Raw genomic sequence first — 24,613 nt, forward strand, 5'->3', positions numbered from 1 at the left:
CCTGTTCATATACTTACTTGCTTCTTTTCTTTTCTTGCTTAAAGACAGCCTGTTCTGTTTCTTCTCTGAGGGTAAAAGTTCTGATTTGGGTGATTGGGACCCAGGAATAATCCTATCCTCTTTAGTGACAGAGATTCTGGGGGCATGAGGTATCCCCCAGCAGTTTACTGGAAATAAATATCTTTTAGAAAAATGATAGAAAACAGTAATCTGTAGTGTCCTCACCTTCAAAGAGTTTAGAGGTGTAGAAGTTAAAAAAAATTAAAGAAATCTAAACTCTCTAAGACTTCAAAGATAATTTCATCTGATTCTGTGCTAATTGTCTTCTTCTGCGAGTCAGACAAATAAAGATATTTTATGAACTAAGCAAAGTTGGGGAAGGCCTGTCCTACTCATTATAGGTAAGCCCACTCTTGGGATATACTCTATCTCACTAGGATATCCACATCAGTAGCAGCAGTAATAATACTTGTCTCCTTTGACCCTGGGGCACATTCAATGTATTGAGCACAGGAAGTCTCTGAACCAAGGCCCCAAATTTATCACCATAACACTGTAAATAATGTTTCCCTGACTCTCTCTCTCTATATATACATATACTTTGGATAAAACTGTCTTGTAAATATTATCAAATTTTAGAATCAGAAAGGATCTTCAAATTCATCTATTTCAATATGTACCCAACCAAGAATCCTTTAGTGATAGGAAATTCATTAACTCCACTCTATTTTGCATACCCTAATTATCTGGAAAGAAGAGATACAGTACATGGAGGTCAAGTCTGGAAGTCAGAAAGACTGAGTTCAAGTCCTACCTCTGCCAATATACAAACTGTATGACCAAAGGCAATACCCTTGGCAACTAACACTATAAATTATGAAGGGCTGCTAATCTGCAGTAGTGTACGGGTTCCAAACCAGGAATTTCCTACTCTTAATGAAATCCCTACCAGGGTAGGGTAACGGGGGAGCTATTAAACCTTCTCTTGCCAGACACTTGTCACTTTGTCTTCCTCACTTCTAATCTCTCTTATCACAGGTCACATCCAGGTACTCCTGCAGACTTCTTAAGTACACATGTCTGCACAAAATATTCGTACATGAATGTAATTACATGTATGTGTATAAGCTTTTGCTAATTCTCAAACAAAATCATGTCCCTTTAGTTTTCAAAAACATTCAAACCAACTTGTTCCAGGAAGTTTTTCAGACAGATTTGAAAGCATAGGTTTCCACATCCCAGAGTGGTACTTTACTTCAATATACTGGTATAGTAGTAGTCACTGAAATTCTATTTTAGTCCTTCTATTTAGTCCTCTACTTTAGTCCTTTAGTCTATTCTAGTCCCTTGTCCATCAAGCCCCTTCTATAAGAGGATATTGAGGGGTGGCTAGGTGGTGCAGTGGATAGAGCACCAGCCCTGGAGTCAGGAGGACCTAAGTTCAAATCCAGCCTCAGACACTTAAGAATTAACTAGCTGTGTGGCCTTGAGCAAGCCACTTAACCCCACTGCCTTGAAAAAACTAAAAAAAGAAAAAAATATCATGGACTAGACCAAAAAGGTGGTGGAGTTACTGGGTTTTGTTTTTTTTTTTTAGTTTCTACTCCATCCTATAGAATCAAGTCAGTACGGATATACCAAGGCAGCATGGGAAAGAGAAAACTAAGTCACTAGGAAAATTGAGAATCCTAATGTTCAACTTAATATATCTAAGGCATCATCCATCTCCTTATAAGAACTTTAAACACAAGAAAAAAGAGTTAAACCATGGGTAAATAATTTAGTTTAGATGATCAACCTGTCCAATCTCATGAAAAAGGCTTTAAAAAATGGACTCTATCTAGGATAATTTGGTTATAAGATAATCTCTCAAATTCCCTTCTAGAAATTCTCTATTTTGTACCTACCCAGGGTAGGATAATGAGGGAGCTGTTAAACCTACTCTTGTCAGACACCTGTTACTTTGTCTGATCAGGACATCTTCATTACTGGGAATATCTGGAGAACAAGGGATTATGGTGCAGGTTTTTTCCCCAGGTGGAACAAAGGTCTTCTTTGGCCACTTGTCATCTTCTGAAACTGAAATTTGGACATTTGATAATATTTAACTTGTATTCCAAGAACTTAAGTAATAGTCAAAAACCTAGGCATTCAGTTAGCTAATTTATACAAAAGTGAGAGGAAATAATGTTTTTCAAAAGATTACTGATTTTTAACTTTGGGTGGCATTTTATTTGGTTCTTTTATGTTATTACTAGAGGGAAAATCTATAGGTGTTTTTTTTTATGTAATTAGGTTGTTGGTGATGTCTTTCCTACCCAAGATTAAGTTAAACTTTTTCTTCAAAGGTCATCTTCAGTATGCTCTTAAATTATAAAGTCTAAACATCTTAGATGTATGATATTCTGGTTCCAAGGGGCCTAATATGGCCATATTTCTTTTTTCCATGGACCTTACATAACAGTTTACAACTTCCTTTTCTCTGCCAACTGAAAACTTACTAGTGCTCAGGCAAAATGTCATTTCCTTCCTGCAAATTAAATGGTCCTCTAAATAGAAATCTCTAATGAACTTCTAGAGCAATTTGTTTGCATCTCTCTGAATGAGACATATTATACTCTATCTTGCATTATAGGTAATATATATATATATATATATATATATATATATATATATATATATGATGCCCTCAACCTCAAACTATGTGAAAGCAGAAAAATGCCATCTAAGTTTCCAGCTTCTATGTTCTAATAAAAATGAGCCCCATCTCTGCTGTTGAACATATGCCTGTGTTCTCATGACTCCAAGACTTTATCTTATATTGTTCATTATGCCTAAAGTGTCTTTCTTCTTTTTTCCTTAATTGCTAAGTTCTTTTTTAAAAATTTAGTTGGGGGGGGCGGCTAGGTGGCACAGTGGGATAGAGCACTGGCCCTGGAGTCAGGAGCACCTGACTGGCCTCAGACACTTAATAATTAACTAGCTGTGTGGCCTTGGGCAAGCCACTTAACTCCATTTGCCTTGCAAAAAAAAAAAACACCCTAAAAATTTAGTTTAATTTTTTTCAGTTATATGTAAAGATAGTTTTCCACACTGATTTTTTTTTTAGTTTTTTGCAAGGCAATGGGGTGAAGTGTCTTGCCCAAGGCCACACGGCTAGGTCATTACTAAGTGTCTGAGGCCGAACTTGAAGGGTCCTCCCGACTCCAGGGCCAGTGCTCTATCCACTGTGCCACCTAGCCTCCCCCACACTGATTTTTTGTAAGATTCTGAATTTCACATTTTTCTGATTCCCTTCCCCTCCCTTCCTCCTCCCCATGACAGGGAGTATTTTTTTTAAGGTTTTTTTTGCAAGGCAATGGAATTGAGTGACTTGCCCAAGGTCATACAGCTAGGCAATTATTAAGTGTCTGAGGTCAAACTTGAGCTCTGGTCCTCCTGACTTCAGGGCTGGCACTCTTATTTACTGCATCACCTAGCTGCCCTGCACCACCTAGCTGCCCTGATAGGGAGTAATTTGATATAAGGTATATATATGTATAATCTTGTTTAACATATTTCCATTTTAAGTGCTGAATTCTTACCTACTCTTTTTTTTTTAAAGGTTTTTGCAAGGCAAATGGGGTTAAGTGGCTTGCCCAAGGCCACACAGCTAGATAATTATTAAGTGTCTGAGGCTGGATTTGAACTCAGGTACTCCTGACTCCAGGGCTGGTGCTGTATCCACTGCACCACCTAGCCACCCCTTACCTACTCTTTAATGTTCCAAAGAGATAGCACACCACAGTGGTTAGAGACCTAATCACTGTGTGTGTGACCCCCAGCCAATGTGTTTAACCACTTAGGGTTTCAGACAACTATCTAGGATTAAAACTTGGAGAGAAGATGCTGACTTGCATAACTGGAGAGAATTTCTTCTGGAAATTTCCTATGCTAATGAAATGACAAGTTCAGCCCCTATCTACATCCCAAATGGAGAAGGATTCTAGGAAGAAGACAGAGTAGGTCGGAATACTTTCAACTCTCCAAATGTTCTCCATACACACACACACACACACACAACACAGACAAAATGTTGTCTCAGAGAGCAGTTGAAATAAACAAGGGTAAAGCAGACATCCTCCTAAGACAATATGAGAAGATCCTAGTGTAAGTAATAAAAAGTTAAATTTTCCACATCTGTACATCTAATCATGAGTCAGACAAGGTCAGGATGGTGTAAGCAATGAACAGGTTAAGTTCTGACAACTGTTTCGTGAATCATCTATTCATGAGCCAGACAAGGTCAGTGTGATGTAAGAGTTAACTAATTGGAGAACATTTAATCAAGACCAGACAAGGTCAAATAGATTGTAGTTAGAAAGACAGCAAAAAAGGGGGGGGGGGAGAACAAAGGGGGAGTTGGTCCTAACTTAGCAATGACCTAAGAAAGAACTGCACCTACTTAACAAGGTTTATACATATTACTTGCACACCCCTATCAAATTAAGCTTCATTTACTTAATATGGGATGCATGAAGGGATACATACACACACACACTTTTTATTACTTATACTGGGATCTTTTCATATTGTGTGTGTGTGTATTTTTAAAGCACAAAGGGATATATTAAGGGAAGGCATTATCAAGAAGATTGTTACCCAGAAGAGAGTTAGACCAATCTAACTCTTGGAAGGGAGGGACTGAAAAAATTGTATCATATTAATCCTACAAAAGCCTTTTGCACTTCTGTACCCATTGCTCACACTACCTTTGAGGACTAGAGCCCGCATCTGGCTAGTATCCTATCTAAGTTCTTGCTACAATAAACTGCAGATACTTAATTTTGTCAAGTGTATTTCTAACAATTCTTGATACCCAACATGGGGGCCTGCCATAAAGACTTGGAGAGAATTGAGCAAGAGACTGTGGGGAAAGTGCTCCCATTGTGATTTAGTGCTCCCTGTAGAGTGAGCTCTTTTCCTTCCTGGGATTGTGGCATGAAACTTGGGTAAAATAATTTTAGAGGAATCAGGAGAAGCTGGCAGACTAAGGTAGTCATGGTATTGGGCAAAGGTAAGAAAGAAACCTTTGTTGGTCTGGGATCCGGGTGAAATTGGTGACCCTAAGTCCAAGAGTCTAAGGAAATTGTCTGAGGCTGATGATAGGCTCGGACAGGGAGGGTCTACCACTTTTGCAATATCTGGCTGTGACTTGACTGGAAAGTGATAAACATGATAATATAAAATCTTTCACATGAAAGCAACTGTTATGTAAATGCTAATTCTTTATTATTTCTTTATTTTATTTATTAATTCTTTATTTCTTCAATGATATAACTCTATATGGGCTGATCTTCTGTATAAGATAATCTGAAAATATATATAACTGAATTAAAAGGTTTTTAAAAATGCACAATTTTGATTATGATGTTTTGATGTTCCTAAATGTTCTAATATTAAGAATATTGGCCTGTGAGGATAAAAGCTCTTACAAGCTAAAGCACTAGAAGTTAGAATTGCATTGATGAAGATAGGAAGAACTAGTATAAATTTAGGTTTTGAAAGGAAAATAGGGTTATTCTGGATATGACTTTTGGAATTCATAAGATTGTTAATTGAAGTATAAAGAAAATCTCAGTCACAAAAAGATTTTTAGAAACTTCTGGTCATGAGAATTTTCTATGTTGCAAAAGTTCTAGGGAGTATAGGAACAATATGTGAAATTGAAATGTATTGTGTATAAGTGGTAAACTTGTTGAACAGCTTCAACTAAACTTTTTGAGAATTTAAAATTGTGATAGCAAACAGAGTGAATGAATTGAGGTTTCATCTAATGTTCTAGTTCTTTACTATCACAAATGTAAATGGTTTCTCTCTTCAAGGTCTTTGGCCAAGAAAGTTTGTGAAAAACTTTATTTTCCACCTTGTGTTTATGGAAGGGAATATATAAATATCTGATTAAAGTAATTTACTTAACATTTGCCATTTAAAAATAAGAAAATGTATCTCTTTGAGATCTTGTTCTATCTAAGTAATATTAACTAGCATAGGTTAAGAGTTTACATTAGGGTTTTGAAATTATCATATGTATAAGATTAAATTCTTGGATAATCTTTTGAAAATAGAAGTATATTTAGGAGAAGAGATAAATAAGCTTATAAAACAAAAACATAAAAGATATTAAATTATAAGGTTAACTTTAATTTAGAGAACTTTTTATTGTTTTGTTTTGTTTTAAGAGAATAAGATGTTAGCATGGAAACTTTGTTTCATATAGGTTAATAATTTAATGTTCAATTTTACAGAAGTCAAGATTGTGAATTGTTTCCTTCATGTCAGGAAAGTGGATAGGAAATTAGAAAGAGTATCTTGACTGCAAGATACCCTACCAATAGAGGGGCTCTGAAGAATGGTTGGGAAATTAAAAATTATCTAGCCCCAAGTTAGGTAACTTATTGATGAGTAAGATGTTGAGAAGTCTTTATCAGATATTTTTTTCTTTCAGATCTGTAGCTCTGAGCTGTATGGGGGTGGGTGGGTGTGGAAAGCCTATTCCCTTCCACACTCCTGTCTCCCTCCCACCTCTGATCTGGGGCTGGTCTGCCAGAGCTCAGCTTGGTTTCTCCCACCCTGGGGCAGGATGCTGCATTTTGGCTTGGACAGCTCCCTGTTTGGATGTGCTGTAGCTGGGGGCTTGGGAGCAACAGCTTCTCAAAGTTAGAATGCTTTTTGTAGAGGGAAAATGGGCAGTGAAGAGTGAAATTCTTGCTATAAAATTTGATAGAGTACTTTGAAAAGTTTTGGCTGCTGTGGTGTTGGTCTAAAGGGTGGAAAAGAAAATATTTATTGGTGTATGTTGATATTTTTAAGGGTATTATTTTAATTGTAACAAACTAAGAAAGATGAGGTAATATAGTTGTGAAAGTATGGGTTTAATAAGTTTACTGGATCTGGCCAGAGAACAATATGTACTAAAGGTAACCTTTAAAATATGGTTAAGCAGTATAGTATAAATAATAATAATAATAATAATAATAATACAAATGGATTTTAAGGAACTTAGGAAGAAAAGGGAATGGAAAGTGTGAAAGTGGGGTTTTCTCTGAAGCCTAAGAAAGGCGTATTTGGAAGAAAGAAGGATAATCTTGGGTATATCAGGAGGATATGAGTAAGTCTGAAAAATTATACAAGAAAAAGTTAGACTATATAATCTTTCTGGAATTATGCAATCCAAACTTGAACTGAATTAAAATAAAAGTAATAAATTGTGATAAATTGTCTGGGAAACAATAAACACCAGAAATACAGGATACTCTGGGGAAAAACAGTTGGTTTTGTTCAGTCTATAATCAATTAAGAATTATACTAATGAAGGTGGGCAAAAAGTTTGGTAACGAGAATGGATTTTTAAACTGCTCTTGCGAAGAAGGGAAGAATAGATTTAAGTGGAATTAAGGAAAGTATTTCATCAAGAGTAAAGTAAAACAGCCAAGATTCAGCTGAAAAGTCTCTCTTGGAAAGAAAGCAATTTCTAGGGGCTTAGTCTGGGGGAGAGGGATGGGGTGGGAACTTTGATAAGGGAAGGCATTTTCAATTATGCAGAGACAAATGATATTATAGTTTACCCTATCAGGGATACCTAATATTTGAGATTTGGGATTAGAGAAATTCATGAACTACACAAAATCTATCAGTTTATTATTCTGTAAGGAGGAAGCAAATTAGTACATTTTGGAGTCATATGACTATGAGATGTTTGTGTGAAAGCAACTGAACTTTTCGTTACCTCCCAGATTGGATGGCTCTATATGAACCTGATCCCCTGTGTAATTTGAAATATGTTAACTTGAGAAGATTTCAAGTTCATAAAATGCATAATTTTGACTATGATATAATATTAAGAGATATTGATAAATGTAACAGCTAGAATTAGTAATAAAGAGTAGATTCTCAAATAAACAAAATCCTTGGGGATTTAAATTATGGTGTGGGTCACAAAAAGGCTGAATATGACCCTAAAAGATAATTCTTATTGAGACTTCACAGATCAGTCTAAATTGACTGAAATTAAAAACATCTAATTTCTCAATTTGGCCCAAAACTCAATTATGCTCATCTTAGTAGTAGCCCCTTTGTGGAAATAGGGGACTGGGACACCTTTTGAAAGGAAAGGTCCCCAGGAAAGGTGCTTAAAACGAAAAGTGCTAAATTGGAATGTATTTTAGTATGAAAAAAACCTGAGACTGACAGGTTTCCCTAGAGACCCACCTTGAGTTCAAGGGAAGTGAAACTAAGTATTTCTACTTTTTGTGGAAATGGAGATTTACTGGATGTTAGGAAACTTGGGAATCTATATCTATGATACTGAATAATAGTAATTATGCTATTGGGAATATTTGCTAATTTCTTTTGGGAAAGAGAAACAATGTCAGGAGTTATGTAAAAGTCATTTATGTAGTGGGCTTATTAAATTCTGTGAACTGATTTGTTTTAATGTTAAACTAATCTCGATAATACATTGTCCTCAACTTCATAAGGTCTTTTGTTGGTGAAAAAAGTTTGTAATAATTTTGTCTTATCACATATTTATGGAAGGGAATATATATGTATAGATGTGTATGTATATATATATATATATGACTGAAAGTAAAATCTACTTAACATCTGTTTTTTGAAAATAAGAAAAATGTATCAATTGAAATTTTGTCTGATGTAAATGTAACATTGTTTAGCATTTATAGCATAAGTAAGAATTGCATTGTGGTTTTAAATGTATCATATGTATGAGATTGGATTCTTGGAGGATCTGGGTAAAAAAGCTTGAAACATAAAAAGATGTAAAAGATATTGGAATATTCATTTTGCTTTTGTTCTAAAGAAATGAGATGTTAGCAAAAGAATTATATGTTTAATGTAAATTAGCAATTATATATTTAATTTTAAAGAAGTCAAAATTGTACATTTCTTCCCTCATGGTAATTGCAGGCAGAGAGGGTTAGGGAACAGGAGCTTTCCTTTCCACTGGTGTGTGTGTGTGTGTGTGCGCGCGCGCTCTAAAGTATGACTGGGCAATTAAAAATTATATAGCCCCTTTAAGTAAAATGTAGAGTAATCTTTATGAAATATACTTTTGTAGCAGGGATATTGTACTTACAATTAGTATAATATGTCAAAGCCAGGAATTGATAATTAAATGCTTTGAAAAGCAATAGAGGAATATCAAAAATTATGACCTCCTCTGGGATATCTGAAATTTGTGAACAATGTGTTAAAATTATGTTAGAACTTGTTATAGTTCTGTGGGTTTATGTATAATGTAAGAATGGAAAGATTGTTTTGTAAAATGTAGTAATTAATATGGTATTCTCATTGCTGTCTTGTTACTGGAATTAATAACACATGTTAAAGATTTAAATTCATATAAAATATTCTAATGGCTTGAAAGAATTCTGAAAGTAATAATTTGCATTTTGAGTATGGCTGGTAAGTTAAATAGGTTTAATATGAAGTTGTCTTTATATAAGTTTTTCTAGCTACATATGTAAACTAGGATTTTATATATATATATATGTATGTGTGTGTGTGTGTGTGTGTGTGTGTATATATATATATATATATATATATATATATATATATGTATATATCCCAAAACTATGGTTGATTGCTTTGAAGTAAAAGCACCTTATGTAATATGAGAAAGATAAAATAATAGTAATAATTTGAGATTTCTCTGTGGCAATCTGTAGTCAATTGTTACGTGAGAAGTCTGGAGATGATGGGCAATCTTCTAGTCAAATGAGGTGTTCAGTAATTGTATAATACAGCAAGTCTTTAGCCAAGAAGCCTCTCATATACCATCTTTGTATAGGAAAAGAGGAAGAAGGTACAGAGCAGATATGATTTCAGACAAATGGATGTGGTTCTGGAGATCAGAAGTCAGGGCTACTAGAAGGACAGATCTTTTGGCTGGGTTCTGGCATATGCCCATTAAAGGGGAATATTTCTAATGTTCTGGATGTTGGAAGCACTTTCTTGATCTTTGCATAAGGTCTGATAAAAAGGAAACAAGAGATCAGAGACCTTGAGCCAGAGGTAAGAGACAGGGAATGTAGAACAAATCAGAGTTAGAATTTCTGGTTTTAGCAAGGACCCAGGAGGGACACTTAGAGCAAATCTGAATATTGGGTAGGGGGCTCATTAATTAGAACCATGTCACGCTTATAACTGATATTTAGTCCTGGTAAACTGGACAGATTTAAAGTTCTAATTAAGTAGATTTATTATTCTAGATCCTATGGGCTTTTAAAATTGACCTTTTGCTTTATGTCTGAAACCGGAAAGTCTGCAAGAAGTGCTGGTGGGTAAATAGTTTTCCCGGAGACAAAAGCCCAATGGGGGCTTGGAAACTTCAGATGACAGGGATGAGTGATAGGATGGCTTTTCAGTGTGGTCTGAGGTTGGACCCTTTAGACTTGCCCAAATGTGGCATTTGTATGATGTCACCTGATAGAATAAATCTGGCCTAAGACATCTGACTACCCATATGACCTCTGCCTAGACACTGACATTCAAAAATCATATCTATAAAGGAATTTTCCTTTGAGGCTCTGGATCTATGTAGTAAACTGATATAAGCAAACCAGATTAAGAAGTTTTAGGTCAATTGGACTTAATAGTCAAATAGGTTAAATGTATGATTCTGGCATCTGCTGTCAGCTATATGTTTATATAAGGATTAAGATCCCTTAATTTTTATGATGGAGGGGATATTTAGGTAAGGAGAAGATTGGAAAACTTTTAGAATAATTAAAGTTTCAAGTTCTAGTTTGAGGAAAGGGATGTGAGTAAACTGAGTATATTAGGGGAACAATAATCTATGATATATAAAAGAAATATTTTGGGGAGAAAAATTCATTTTGGTTAAGGCTGTTTGAGTTATTATTGTAATAAGAGCAAATGGTTAAGATTGTTTTTATTTGTCACTTGCTGGATACTCTTTGTGCTAAGATGATTGTCAAATGTATATGTTACAAACTAAAGTTAATTATGGAAGTTTATTATGTCAGAGTGTAGTAGCATTCTCCAAATGGATGATGAAAAGAAATAGGATAAAGCAAAGCTAGGTTAATTCCTAGCTGTTACTAAATTTTTTGTGCATGTCAACATGACAGTGGGCAAATAAAAATGTAAATTGTCATGATCTAAAAGTTCTAAAATTTTAATGTTTAGTGATGAAAAGATGAATGGTAATTTGATTAAAATGTTAAGAAGTTCTTTTATCAGAAAAGAAGGTCTCAACAAATCACCTGAGCTGGAGAGGATTTTTTGGTACAGACTCAGAAGATTCAAAACTCCAGAAGAAAGAAAATTGGACCAGAATTTGATGCTATATTTTATATCCGGCATTTAATTGTACAGGTTATCACTGGGGATTACCCCTTTTTAATGTTTTTTATGTTACCTTCCCCTTGATTCTGTAAGTGTGTCACTCATCCTTATGCCTCCTCCCTGAAGATAGACTTCATTTTTGTGGCTTACCCATTACCAGAACAATATGAGCAGAAAATTTTGCTTACTTGATGAAATATAGCAGAAGGAATTAGACATGTATGAGAAAGTGAAAAATTGTTAAATAAATTTGAGAAATTGAAGAAAGGTATAGAAATATATTTTTCCATGAAAAAATGAGGAGGGATTATGATAAGTGATTAGGTTTCATTTCTACATTAGTTTTGGAAAACTGAGGAAAGAAGTTATAGTGATTGGTTTAGAGGTATAAATCAAGTTAATTTACATTTTATTGGGAGCTAGGGGATTCTCTCTATATATAGAGAAGAAGGGGATAGACTGGCCAAGAAAGACAAGGGACCACAGAATTAGTCAATTAGTTGAATTAGTGAAGGAAGTGGCGCCAGTAGTCAGGTTCACACATTGGTAATTATCCCTTTTAAAGTCTGACTACCAGATTGTGGGGAAGGGGAGGTTTCAAAAGGAATCTGAATCCATGTGGGGAGAGAATTGGGTACTTCAGATAGGCCTCTGACCTTGGCAATACCCAGCCAATTGGGGACAAGGGAGAAACTTGTATTTCTAGACAGGAGATAAAAGGCCCTGATTTCATGTGACACATGTGCCCATTTCTATTATGGACACCCATCCTTAAGGATGTTTTAATAAAAGGATCCACTTTGATCCACTTATGATAGTACTGAGTTCTTGGTAAGGTGCCTGTTTCTTACAGAAAGTAATTTTCCTTCAATGTTCTGAACCTTTAGAGTAAACTGCTATAAGCAAATCTGATAAAGAAATTTTAGGTCAATTGGAATTGGCTAGTGTGTGTTAGTCTGTGTTAGTTGGCTAGTCTGCTGTTAGCTAGCTAGCTAGCTAGCTAGATAGATTCATTGTAGTTAAGGATACTTGAGTTATTATTTTAATAGAAGAAAAAGGTACTGTAAGTATACTCTTTGTACTAAGATGATCATCTGTGTATATGTTTCAAACTCAAATTAATCTGACAATTTTCAGTGAATTTATTTTTGTTGTGTTAATTATGGAAGTTTATTTTGTTAGAGTACAGTATTATCAACATGACAGTCAAAATGTAAATTGTAATAATTCTAGAATTTTATTGTCCAGTGATAAAAATATGAGTCTTGGTTCGATAAGATGTTGTATTAAGAAGTTTTTTACCAGAAGAGAAGATCTCAAGAAGTCACCTGAACAGGAGAGGACTCTATTTCTACTCCCAACAGACTCATAAGAATACAGGCAGTGATTAAAGATCATCACCAACCAAGAGATGAAGATTTTGTTAGGAAGTGATGAGGACTGTGATATAAGGAAGAAATCACTAATAAAGTGTGGAAACTAAATTTTTCTTTAAAAAAAAGAGAACTAGTGAAATTGTAAGTAATAAAAAGTTAAGTTGCCACACCTGTGCATCTAATCATGAGCCAGACAAGGTAAGGATGGTGTAAGCAATGAATAGGTTGAATTCCCACAACTATTTGGTGAGAATCTTCTATTCATGAGCCAGACAAGGTCAGGGTGATGTAAGAGTTAATTTTTCATAACTACTTGGAGAACATTTAATCAGGACCAGGCAAGGTCAAATAAAGAAGTTAAGTTTGCAATTAGAACAGAATGAACAAAGCCAGCAAAAAAGGTGGGTAATAAAGGGGTAGCTGGTCCTAGCATAGCAATGACCTAGAAAGAAATGCTCCTACATAATAAGATATATATATATATATCTTATTATTTATTATTAGAATATATATATATTCCTTTGCATGCCCCTCATAAAATTAAGCTTCATTTACATAATATGGGATGTCTGAAGAGGAGAAAGGAATATATTAAGGAAAGCATATTAGTAAGATTGTTACCTGGAAGAGGTAACTCAAGCTAACTCTTGGAAGGGAAAGACTGAAGAAATTGTATCATTCTAAACCCACAAAAGCCTTATCACTTGAATGTTTGGGGGTTTTTTTTGTGACTTGCCCAAGGTCACACAGCTAGGTAATTAAGTATCTGAGGTTGAATTTGAACTCAAGTCCCCCTGACTCCTGGGCTCTATCCATTGTGCCACCAAGCTGCCTTGCTTCTCACTTCAGTGCTCTCTCCCCTTTTGAAGAGTAGAGCCTGCTTCTGGTCAGAATCGTAGGATTTCTTTAAGTTCTTGCTACAATAAACTGCTGGTACTTAATGGTGTCAAGTGTGTGTCTAACACTCAGGAAAGACCCAGTTTCCAGGGGTGGAGGTTTAATGAAGTGCAAACACCCCAGGATGATGATGGCTGTTATCCTTCATTCTAGAAGAACTATATCTCATCAGGGGAGGTGATACCATAACAAACACATGAATTGGATTTGAGAGAGGGGGTACTATGCTAAGTGACCAACTTCACTTTCTCCTCCAGAGCCATCTGGATCTAGTGGCCAGATATGAATAAGGAGGACTGGAGATGGCCTTGGATGCGAGGCAATCAAGGTTAAGTAATTTGCCCAAGGCCACATAACTAGTAAGTGTCCAGTGTCTGAGGTCACAATCAAATCCCTGTCTTCCTGACTACAAGGCCAGTGCTCTATTCTCTGTGCTACCTAGCTGTCTAATAGGTCCTTCCAGCTCTGAACCAATGATGTTATTATCTTATTCTTGACTCTTACTCCTGGATTTCTCTTTAAAATAAAACAAAACCACATATCACATTTATTTTTAATTTTCAAGATGGATAGAAGGAAATTAGATCTTGAATTCTGAATATATTCCAGAAGAAAAGTCAAAGTATATTTCATTAAAATAAAAAACTTAAACTTTACTCTCCATTTTTTGTCCCAATAGTCAATCTTTTTTTTTTTTTTTAGGTTTTTGCAAGGCAAATGGGGTTAAGTGGCTTGCCCAAGGCCACACAGCTAGGTAAGTGTCTGAGGCCGGATTTGAACTCAGGTACTCCTGACTCCAGGGCGGGGGCTCTATTCACTGGCCACCTAGCCGCCCCCCTTTTTTTTAATTGGGTATTTTACCTGGGTGTCTGAAAGCTTTACTGGGTCTTTGAAAAATCTTTAATGACTTACATCTTGCTTTGGGTAGAGGTCCACATTTTAACCCTTCAAAACAAAATATAAACCCTGGGGCAGCTGGGTTAAGAGGCAATCTCAGTTTCAAAAACTTTCATTTTGCACAGCTGTGTCCTGCAGGGAGAACAAGCTAGCATATACTTGGTGAGTGTAGTAGCAAGGTGCTGGGACCCTATTGGCTGTGGACACTTCCAGAAAAGCAGAGTGCCTGGTTTCAATTCCAGGGCAGAGAGGAGAGGAACAAGGAAACAAAGAAAAAGCTGGGCAGCTTTGAAAATAATATCTAGTATTTATTATAGGTTTTCTTGAAATGGAAATTTATTGTTTTATATTGAATCCTCTCCTATGTCCATGGCAATGATGTTTTTCTTTCCTCATTTTGTATTTGTTTAAAATTTTAAAAACATTAAAATAAAGTCCAACCCAAATACCACCTCCTCCATGAAACCTTCCCTAATTCTCCCATGAGTCTTACCCTCCCAAACAATAATAGTTGACATTTATATATAGTATTTTAAAGTTTGCAAAATTCTGTTCATACATTACCTCATCAGAGCCTTGATCCTATAAAGCACAACAAATATGATTATCCATACAGAAATTGAAGCTAAGCAAAGTGAATGACCAGCATGCCCTGTGCTTGAACCCAAAATGTCCTGATTTCAGGCCCAGTACCATATCCATCAAATAAGATTTCCTTTCTTCTCAGACCTCACATAGCACTGGTTTCAAAATTTTCTTTTCTTTTTTGTTTTTTAGTTTTTGCAAGGCAATGGGGTTAGGTGATTGGCCCAAGATCACACAGCTAGGTAATTATTAAGTATCTGAGGTGAGATTTGAACTCAGGTCCTCCTGACACTAGGGCCGGTGCTCTATCCATTATACCACCTAGCTGTCCCCAGTTTCATAATTTTCTAAAGAAGTTATTATGTGATATTGTATCTTTGGATATTTGCCCAAGTCCAACTGTCCTACCCTGAGTCCTTTGACCTTCCTCTCTTCTCTTCATCTTCAAGTAGTTGTGTCTTAAAAGTCAAAATTGTGGTCTTTCCCATACTCAGAATAGAATCTGGGATATGATGAGAATTCAGTCATTGATAAATTTCTCTCTCTCTCTTTCTCTCTGTACACACACACACACACACACACACACACACACACATTTATATGTATAGCAAAACTGGATCACAGGAGCAGATATTTAAGAGTTAAAGTAGACTTTAAAAGCCACTGGCTCTAATTCCTTTCATTTTTACAGGTAAGGAAAAGTTATGTGACTTGTCCATGCTCACACAGCTAGAAAGTTTCTGAAGTAGCATTCCAACTCTGGTTGTTTTCCTGATTCTGAGTCACTCAAATGACATTTTTTTTTCAGTTGCTGAAAGAGTTGTCCTTAAAGACTGAAAAAGGGGGGAAAAAAAGGAAAAGGAAAAAAGAAAAGAGGTATCTACCAATTTTGACCTACCTTTATTCTTTAAGGTTGGCATCATTTAGCTTAGACTACCTTCCCTTTCTGCTGAAAAAAAAAAAATGAAAAAGAAATTAAATGTTAATTACTCAAAAATAGATATTAACTTTACTTTCCCTTCAAATTATTATCAGGGAGAAATTTCTTAAAGAAAGAGGAACTGAGGTTATTTCTAGAATTCCACACTTGTAGACTTCAATGAGTCCCATCCTGTTCATGTCTATATATTGTTCTAAGGCATCCCAACTTTCTTCTTGACTATTCCCACAGAATAGAAAGAGAAGGATATGTCTTGAGACATTGCAGGGTGTCATTTCCCCCTACTATTTCCCCCATTCCTTTGCAATGAGAAAGTCCTATCATTAGGACAATGACTTCATCAATTTCTGAGAGCCTAAGGGTGGGGGTGGGAGGGATTGTGGGATGGGAGGTACCCTATTACACTATTAGTAGAGCTATTAAATGGATTGGTCATTCTGGAGAGTAATTTGGAACTCTGCCCCAACTAAAACTAAACTAATGAAAACTTTTATGTACAAAATATAGATAGATAGCACTTTTTGTTGTAACAAAATTATTTAAGAATATAAGGGAATACCATATGACAAAAATGGAAGGAGATATGACAAAAGAAAAGGATTCAGAGAATCTGGAATTGTATAAACTGTTGTGGAATAAAGAGAGCTGAACCAGCTGAACACATTCATTAAAAAAAATACAAATTTATACCAATATTGTAAAGGAAAATAATTGTGAAAGATTTAAAGAACTCTGACGAACAGAATGACTAGACTGTTGCTGAATTATGCTCTCCACTTCTTGGCAGAGACTAACAGAATAAAGATAGAGAATGAGATTTACATTTTCAAACATGTACATTTCAAACATGTAGATTTGTTTTATATGAGTATACTTATTTATTATAATGTAGAGACTACATGGGTGGGATTAGAAAAGAGTGTTCAAGAAGTAGTAGGAAGATTAGTGATATCAAAAAGAAGGAAGTAAAGTGCCAACAAACCATTTAAAAATAAAGAGCTGAAAGCCTAAATAAGTTCAGAAGGGGACAGAGACAAACAGGGCAGTGTTTATATAATTCCATCTTACAATGTTAAATATGTAGCATTTTTTTTTAAACAGAAGCTGTATGTAGTGCCTATGGATATAGAGACAATAGAAGGAGAAACTGGAGAAAAAGCAGACTTTTTTTTCAGGTCTTCCCTAAGTTCTTGAGCAGGTGGCTGCACTGATGGCTTTAGCCTAAGTCTTCTGCCTGTAGGGCCAGTGGACTTCCTCCACATCTCCCTTCTCTGTTGCTACTGAGGCCTCTCTTTTTCTCATTTTTCTGTTGCCTCTGAGCTATCAATTCTTCTGGCTCAATTTTATAAGACCTCATTCATTCATCTCCAATTTTAGACTATCTGGATGACTAGTTCTGAGATAGCTCTTCCTTTTCAGTGCTATAAACAAGTCTTTCACTAAATGGGTTTGACTATTTCAAGGAAATGTTTTCCAGTCAGTTTTAACTGGTTTATATTTGTACACTAACAAGTGCAATTATTTTTAAATGGAATGGGATAATCAATGGACTCCTGACCTTAGACATATAGATTTTATGATTATAAAAGCCCTTATATAATTAACTTCTAGTTCTTCTAAAGTAAATCTAATAGGTATCCCTAAAGAAGGCTTTAATAAATACTTAATAGAGATGGCTCCTAGGCCTAAATGTGGTTTGTTTTTTGCTCTCAGAGCCAGGCTGCTTCAACTGCCTTCAAGGCTCTGGGAGGTTGGGTTATCTTTTCTCTATGCCATCAGCTCCAGCGCCCCACTGTCCCTGTTTTCTGCATTTGTTAAGCGTCTATTACTAGGGCCCCAGTTTCATTTTAACCGTAAATTAGGTTTAACATAAGGATATTAACTTGAAAGCTATAGCAAGAACAAATATATAAGCATTTCCCCTGATTTGTCTGGAACATTCTCTCCCATAGACAACCTGCATCCCTGGGGGAATAGGCTCAAAACTTAATTCTATTCCCATATAGCATTGGTCCCACATCTATCTAAAGGCAGCCTCATTGCCTACTGAGTTCTTCCACTAAGATCCCCAAAATTTCTCCTTTTCCTTAGGGTATCACTACTGCTCTGGCTACAAAACCTGGTCTGGACTTTGGCTCCCAGGTTCCTGTGACTTACTTTCCCACCCTCTGAAACTCTAAAGGTCAGAGACTCTGCTTCCTTCACATAGAATGGGAAAAGAACTAACAGAAAGGTCAAGGATAAGAGACCAATTTATAAGGGAAAGATGGATTTAAGGCCCTCCCTCTTACCACAAGATCACTCACCAGAAGCTGTGAGAAGAAGTATCATCAAATGGAATGAAGAGTGGCGAAGAGGATGTAGGAGTTTTTTAAACAGGAGTTTTTTAAAGCTCTGAAGCCAATCAGAGAGTTTCTCCTGCATAATGTGGTTAGCCAACCAGAACCAGTTACAGAATGTCTACATGCTCTCCAAGGCAGTGTCCTTAAATATCAGTATTCTCCTGGGGAGAAGTTATATTCTCAGAGACAGCACCCTTCTAGTGGTGAGGTTACACTAGTTGAGCAAGCTGGGCAGATGTTACCCCCCCCCAAGTTAACATGGAACTACCCCAAAATATAAGCTGCTCTTTGAGAAGCTTTTAGAGCTTCTGGCCAAGGAAGCTTAAAAGCTTAAAAGGAAAGCAGGCACTCTCAATTCCCAACATCTACTCCAACAAAAATCTAAAAATAGGACCAAACCAAATAATGACCAAACAATATTGAGACCCCACAATAACTTCATCCTCCACAGAACTGCATAGTCATCCAGAAGCCCAAGGGGAGCCAGGAAAGTGACCTTGCCAGAAGAACAAATGTCAGCACTGGCAAACTATTAACACCCTGAATGTCAAAGATCCCTAGGGACACCTCCCTACCAGTATTCATTCACATACACTCTCTGAAAGGAAGAAATCAGCAGAGAAATCCAGGTAACCCCTAAAAAAGGTCTACCATTCCAACCCACAAGGGTAACAGTCTAATCTTGACTGAAGCAGCTAGGTGGCACAGGGGAGAGAGCTGCAGTCAAGAAGAAATGAGTTAAATTTGAACTTGGATTCTGGCTCTGTGTGGCTGAGCAAGTCATTTACCTCACAATATCTTAGTTTCTTCATCAGTAAAACAAGGATGACATGTAATTTACCTCAAAGAATTGCCTTAAGCTATCAATTCTACAGAACAAAGAGGCTAAATAAAATTAGGCTGCAGGACTGACTTGAGCATAAATGGAAAAGTCTTCCCCCTACCAATTTAGCACTAAAATCAGAATATGGACATAAATCAGGGAATCAAAGGAAAGCTATGGTTTCATTCTTTTTTTTTTTAGGGTGTTTTTTTTTTTGCAAGGCAAATGGGGTTAAGTGGCTTGCCCAAGGCTACACAGCTAGGTAAGTGTCTGAGACCAGATTTGAACCCAGGTCCTCCTGACTCCAAGGCCAGTGCTTTATCCACTACGCCACCTAGCCTCCCCTACTATGGTTTCATTCTGAATGAACACATGCATGTTTTCAAAGAACACAGATCAAATCTTCATTTATCTTTGAACCATATGCAAAATATTTTCTTGGTGCTCAATTATTTGGATATATAGAGGAGCACTAATTGTCTTTCTGAAATAACAAAAGAGTATTAATTTGTGGAAACCTAGATCATGTTATGATAATATAAATCTATGTACAAATGCTTTTGTACAACTTAATTTGAAGTTGTGGTTGTGAGAAGTATAATTTTTATCAAAACACCATTTAAAAAGGCAAATAAGGACCTTAAAAAGCAGACTTGGCCAGCTGGAAAAGGAGATAAAAAAGCCCTCTAAAGAAAATAACTCCTTCAAATGAAGTGCAGAACTTAAGGAAGCTGATGACTTTGCGAGAACTCGGAAGAAATAAAACTATATCCAAAAAACCAAAAATTAGAAGAAAATGTGAAATATCTTATTGGAAAAACAACTGACCTTGAAAAAAGATCCAGACGAGATAATTTAAAAATTGTTGGGCTACCTGAAAGTCATGACCAGGAAAAGAGCCTAGAATTCATTTTTCAAAAAATAATAAACAAAATTGTCCTGAGATCCTAGAAGCAGAGGATAAAATACAAATCGAGGGAATTCACTGATCATCTCTTAAAAAGAGATCCCAAAAGAAAAACTTCAAGGAATATTATAGCCAAACTCCAAAACTCCCAAGTCAAAGAGAAAATACTAAAAGCTTTCAGAAAAAAACAATTGAACTACTGTGCCTCTATAGTAAGGGTCTGGCAGCATCTACATTAAGAACTCATAGGGCGTGGAATATGATATTCTGGAAGGTAAAAGATCTTGGTTTACAACTAAGAATCAACTACCCAGCAAAACTGAACATCCTCTTTCAGGGGAAAAGATGGACTTTCGATGGAACAGGGGACTTTCAAACTTTCCTATTGAAACAACCAGAGCTGAACAGAAAGTTTGATCTCTAAAGTTTGTCCCCCTACAGGACTCGGGGGAACCATAGAGGCAGTGGACAAGAAGGACTAACTATGAGGAACTTAATGATGTTGAACTGTTTGTATTCCTGCATGGGAAGAAGATACTGATAACTCATATGAACTTTCTCACTTCTAAGAGCAGTTAGAAGGAGCATGTGTAGACAAGGCACAGGAAGGAGCTGAATATAATGGTATAATACAGTAAAAAGATGGAATCAACAGGTGAGAAAGAAAAGTACTAGGAGGAAGAGAAAGGAGAGGAAAAAGGGGCTAAGATATTTCCCATGTGAGTCAAGAAAAAACTTTTACAATGGAGTGGAATGAGGGAAGGCGAGGGGGAAGAAGTGAGCCTTCATTCTAATCAGAAATGGCTCAGAGAGGAAATAACATACACATTTAATAGGGTATAGAAATCTATCTTACTCTAGAGAAAAATGAGAGGAAAAGGATGGGATAAGGGGGAATGGGAGGAGGGAGGGGGGAGGTGATGGAAGAGAGGGAAGATCATGGGAGAGGGTATTCAGATACAACATACTTCTGAGCAGGGACAGGGTGAAAGGAGAGAGAGAGAGAGAGAGAATAGAATAGATGAGAGTGGGGAGAAATAGAGTGGAGGGAAATACAGCTAGTGATAGCAACTGTGGGGAAAATATTGAAGCAACTTCTCTGGTGTCTATGATGAGGAAAGCAACTCATCCCACAGAGTCATTGGAATCTGAACACAGACTCAAGTACACTTTTTTTGGTCTCTCACTATTCCTGAGGTTTCTCATCTTTTTTGGGGAGGGGATATTATTGTAATAATATAAAGTAAAAAAAAATAAACAAAAGAAAACATGAGTTATTGATTGCTCAAATCCTTTATTTTAGTTGATTCAAAAAGGTAGAGAATAGAGGAAAATAAATTAAATATCACAAACATTTCACTTCTCCAGACCTAAACATGGTTTTCTAGTCAGCTAACTACTCCAATTTCGACATAAACTCTAATGTGATGCTTGAAATTTTGCTGTTTTAGTTTGTGACTTAACTGAAAATGAAGAATTTGAAATGTTATGGTTTGGGGTAGTAATATAAAAAGTGTAGGATATATCTATCCTTTATTACCCAGTCTATTAAATGTGAGGAGAGTATGAGGGAGAGGAAAGAGGGGGAGAGGGAAAAGGGGAAAAAAGAGGGGAAGGTGAGAAGTGCTCCAAAAACTAAGAACTCTCTTAACCTGAGTATCTAAATTTGTTTAATATTTTGATGGTGGTTTTCTTTGTAATCCTATGTATCTTATGAGTATGAGTACTTAGCCTACACTAGATTAGAGGGTCAAAGATACAAAAAAATTATCAAAGCCTTGTTTTAGGCAAGGAGTTAGATTTTTTTCTGAGAAATATGTCACCAAATTCCATAACTCAGACTAACAAAAAATCTGAATGAATCAATTCTTTTACCAACTAAATCCTGTTTAGGATATGCATTGTGTCTCCCTGACACATCTTTCCCCCTTATTCTTTATAGACAGTTTCTTCACTTGGTGGTAAAGTCCCTAGACTGAGAGAACACCAAAAATATCAGAAGTATCCCCCCCCCAAAAAAAAACACTAAGAAGCTCTCTGACAGGTTCCTTAAATATGTTGTCAGATTTCCTTTCAATGTGTAAGATTAACATAATTTGAAAAAATATTGTTTTCATAGCTGATTTAACCAATAATATTAAAATACTCAATAGAACCTGCAATTTGATTGATAAGTTAGCAGTGGTATTCCACATCTGCATGCCTTGAAAAAGCACCATAAAATGTTGTAACTGAAAATGTGGGGGGGTGGAGGGAGAATGTGAGAAGTGAATCCCTTTGAGGTATAGTGGTGTGGTGCACAATCCAGATAGAATTACCTCTGGATTCTTCTACCTAGGGACTGTATTAGGCATGCATATATTATATATATATATATATATATATATATATATATACACATAGTGTATGTGTGTGTGTGTGTGTGTGTGTGTATATAAAATCTCATTTGATCCTCATAACATTGAGGGTGATATTATTATGCCCATTTTATAATTGAGGAAACTGAGGCAAATAGAGGTTAAAGAACTTGCTCAGGGTCACACAGTATCTGAGATGTATCCGAACTTGTCTTTTCCATTATGCCAATGGCTGCCTCAAAAGTAGAGGTCCAGAATAAAGCACAGAGATCAGTGATCAGGTGTCCCAGGAGAAATGCAAAGAAAAATCCAACCACCACAAGGAAATGCTTTGATTTGAATGATACTTTGGGGATTGTTATCAAAGTGGATATCAACCTTATACCAAATAAAATCTCAGATCAAAAATGTCCTGGACACATGGAATGCAAGATACAGAATAGAGAAGTTAGAAAGGAAACAGTAGGGAAGAAAATTGACACTTTAGAAAACCTGTAGAAAATGGTCACTTAAGAACTGAATGGGAGGGCCAGAGCCAAGATGGTGACAAGAAAGGATCGTTTCTTAAGCACTCTCTCATAAAACTCATAAGCTAAGGACTAACTAAATTTTCGAGAGACAGAACCCACAGAGGGACCCAATGAGGCAGTCCTCCTACTCAAGGTAACCTGGGAAAGAGCAGAAAGGCTCTGCTCCCCGGGGTTGGAGGGGCAGCCTGGCCAGAGCGAAAGAACTTCAGCCTCCTGGAGGCAGCCCCAGGGCGCTGGGAGCCCCAGTGCACAGCAGCGGGCTACGCTCAGGGGAGCAGCAGGCACAAATTGGGGGAACAGCCAGGGACCTCTGCCAGAGTGAGGCCTCAGGGCACACAGCAAGTATTGTGGCCAGTGGCCACAGAAGCCCAGATCCAGAAACAGAAGCAGGTGGAGGCAGTAAAATGGAGCCCCCAGGGAATGAGCCCATTGAGCTGAGGGAGGGGAGTGAAGACAGACTGCAGAGCTCTGCCCCTGGAACAGGACTCTGGGGCTCTGACCACATTCAGATCCTGATTGCAGTCTAGGCCCCACCCATAGAACAGCAGGGCCCCCCTACCTCAGCCCCGTGGCAGAGGGGGGCGCATATGGTCATTTGCAGACCAGGAGGGAGGACAGAGCCTCACACACTGAGACCCTTGTGGGAGTGTCCCAAAAGCTCAGGAAGCACCCCAAAACCAAGCCCAGGCTGGGAAAATGAGCAAGCAAAGAAACAAGAGGAAGACCATTGAGAAATATTTTGCATATGAGCCCAAGAAGGATCAAAATACTCAGTCTGAAGATGAGGAAGCACAAGCTCCTGCATCTAAAGACTCCAAGAAAAACAGAAATTGGGCTCAGGCTATGACAGAGCTCAAAAAAGACTTTGAAAATCAAATGAGGGAGTTGGAAGAAAAACTGGGAAAAGAAAGGAGAGAGATGCAGGAAAAACATGAAAATGAAGTCAGCAGCCTAGTCAAGGAAATCCAAAAAAATGCTGAAGAAAATAGCATGCTAAAAACCAGCTTAGGACAAATGGATAAAACAGTTCAAAAAGTTATTGAGGAGAAGAATGCTTTAAAAAGAAAAATTGGCCAGATGGAAAAAGAGATAAGAAAACTCTCTGAGGAGAACAAATCCTTCAGACAAAGAATAGAACTCAGGGAGATTGATGAATTTACCAGAAATCAGGAATCAATACTTCAAAACCAAAAAAAAAAAATGAAAAATTAGAAGAAAATGTGAAATATCTCATTGAAAAAACAACTGATATGGAAAACAGACTTAGGAAAGATAATTTAAAAATTATTGGAATACCTGAAAGTCATGATCAGGAAAAGAACCATGACATCATTTTCAAAGAATTATTACAGGAAAATTGCCCTGATATCCTAGAAGCAGAGAGCAAAATAGAAATGGAGAGAATCCACCGACCCCCCCCCCAAGAAAGAGATCCCAAAAAAGCAACCCCTAGGAATATTATAGCCAAGTTCCAGAACTCCCAAGTCAAAGAGAAAATATTACAAACAGCCAGAAGGACACAGTTCAAATACCATGGAGCTGCAGTCAGGATCTCACAGGACTTAGCAGCAACTATACTGGAAGCTTGT

The 24,613-nt window shown here is 36.7% G+C and overlaps 1 protein-coding gene across 9 annotated transcripts in view; it reads right to left on the bottom strand.

The window, feature by feature from the left end:
- Window positions 1-24,613, bottom strand: part of ZCWPW1 (zinc finger CW-type and PWWP domain containing 1) — a 77,029-nt gene that overhangs the window by 42,325 nt on the left and 10,091 nt on the right. For 6 of the 9 annotated variants that reach the window (XM_074225314.1, XM_074225313.1, XM_074225312.1 and 3 more), the window contains exon 2: window positions 16,024-16,071. In XM_074225314.1, the coding sequence (XP_074081415.1) occupies window positions 16,024-16,048 (25 nt within the window). In that variant the 5' untranslated portion in view covers window positions 16,049-16,071. Of the gene's footprint in view, window positions 1-16,023; window positions 16,075-24,613 lie in introns of all 9 variants that reach the window. The other 3 variants (XM_074225311.1, XM_074225308.1, XM_074225307.1) reach the window with 1 other exon arrangement.

Source organism: Macrotis lagotis, chromosome 2, assembly GCF_037893015.1.
Source record: "Macrotis lagotis isolate mMagLag1 chromosome 2, bilby.v1.9.chrom.fasta, whole genome shotgun sequence".
In the NCBI taxonomy this organism is placed as follows: Eukaryota; Metazoa; Chordata; class Mammalia; order Peramelemorphia; family Peramelidae; genus Macrotis; species Macrotis lagotis.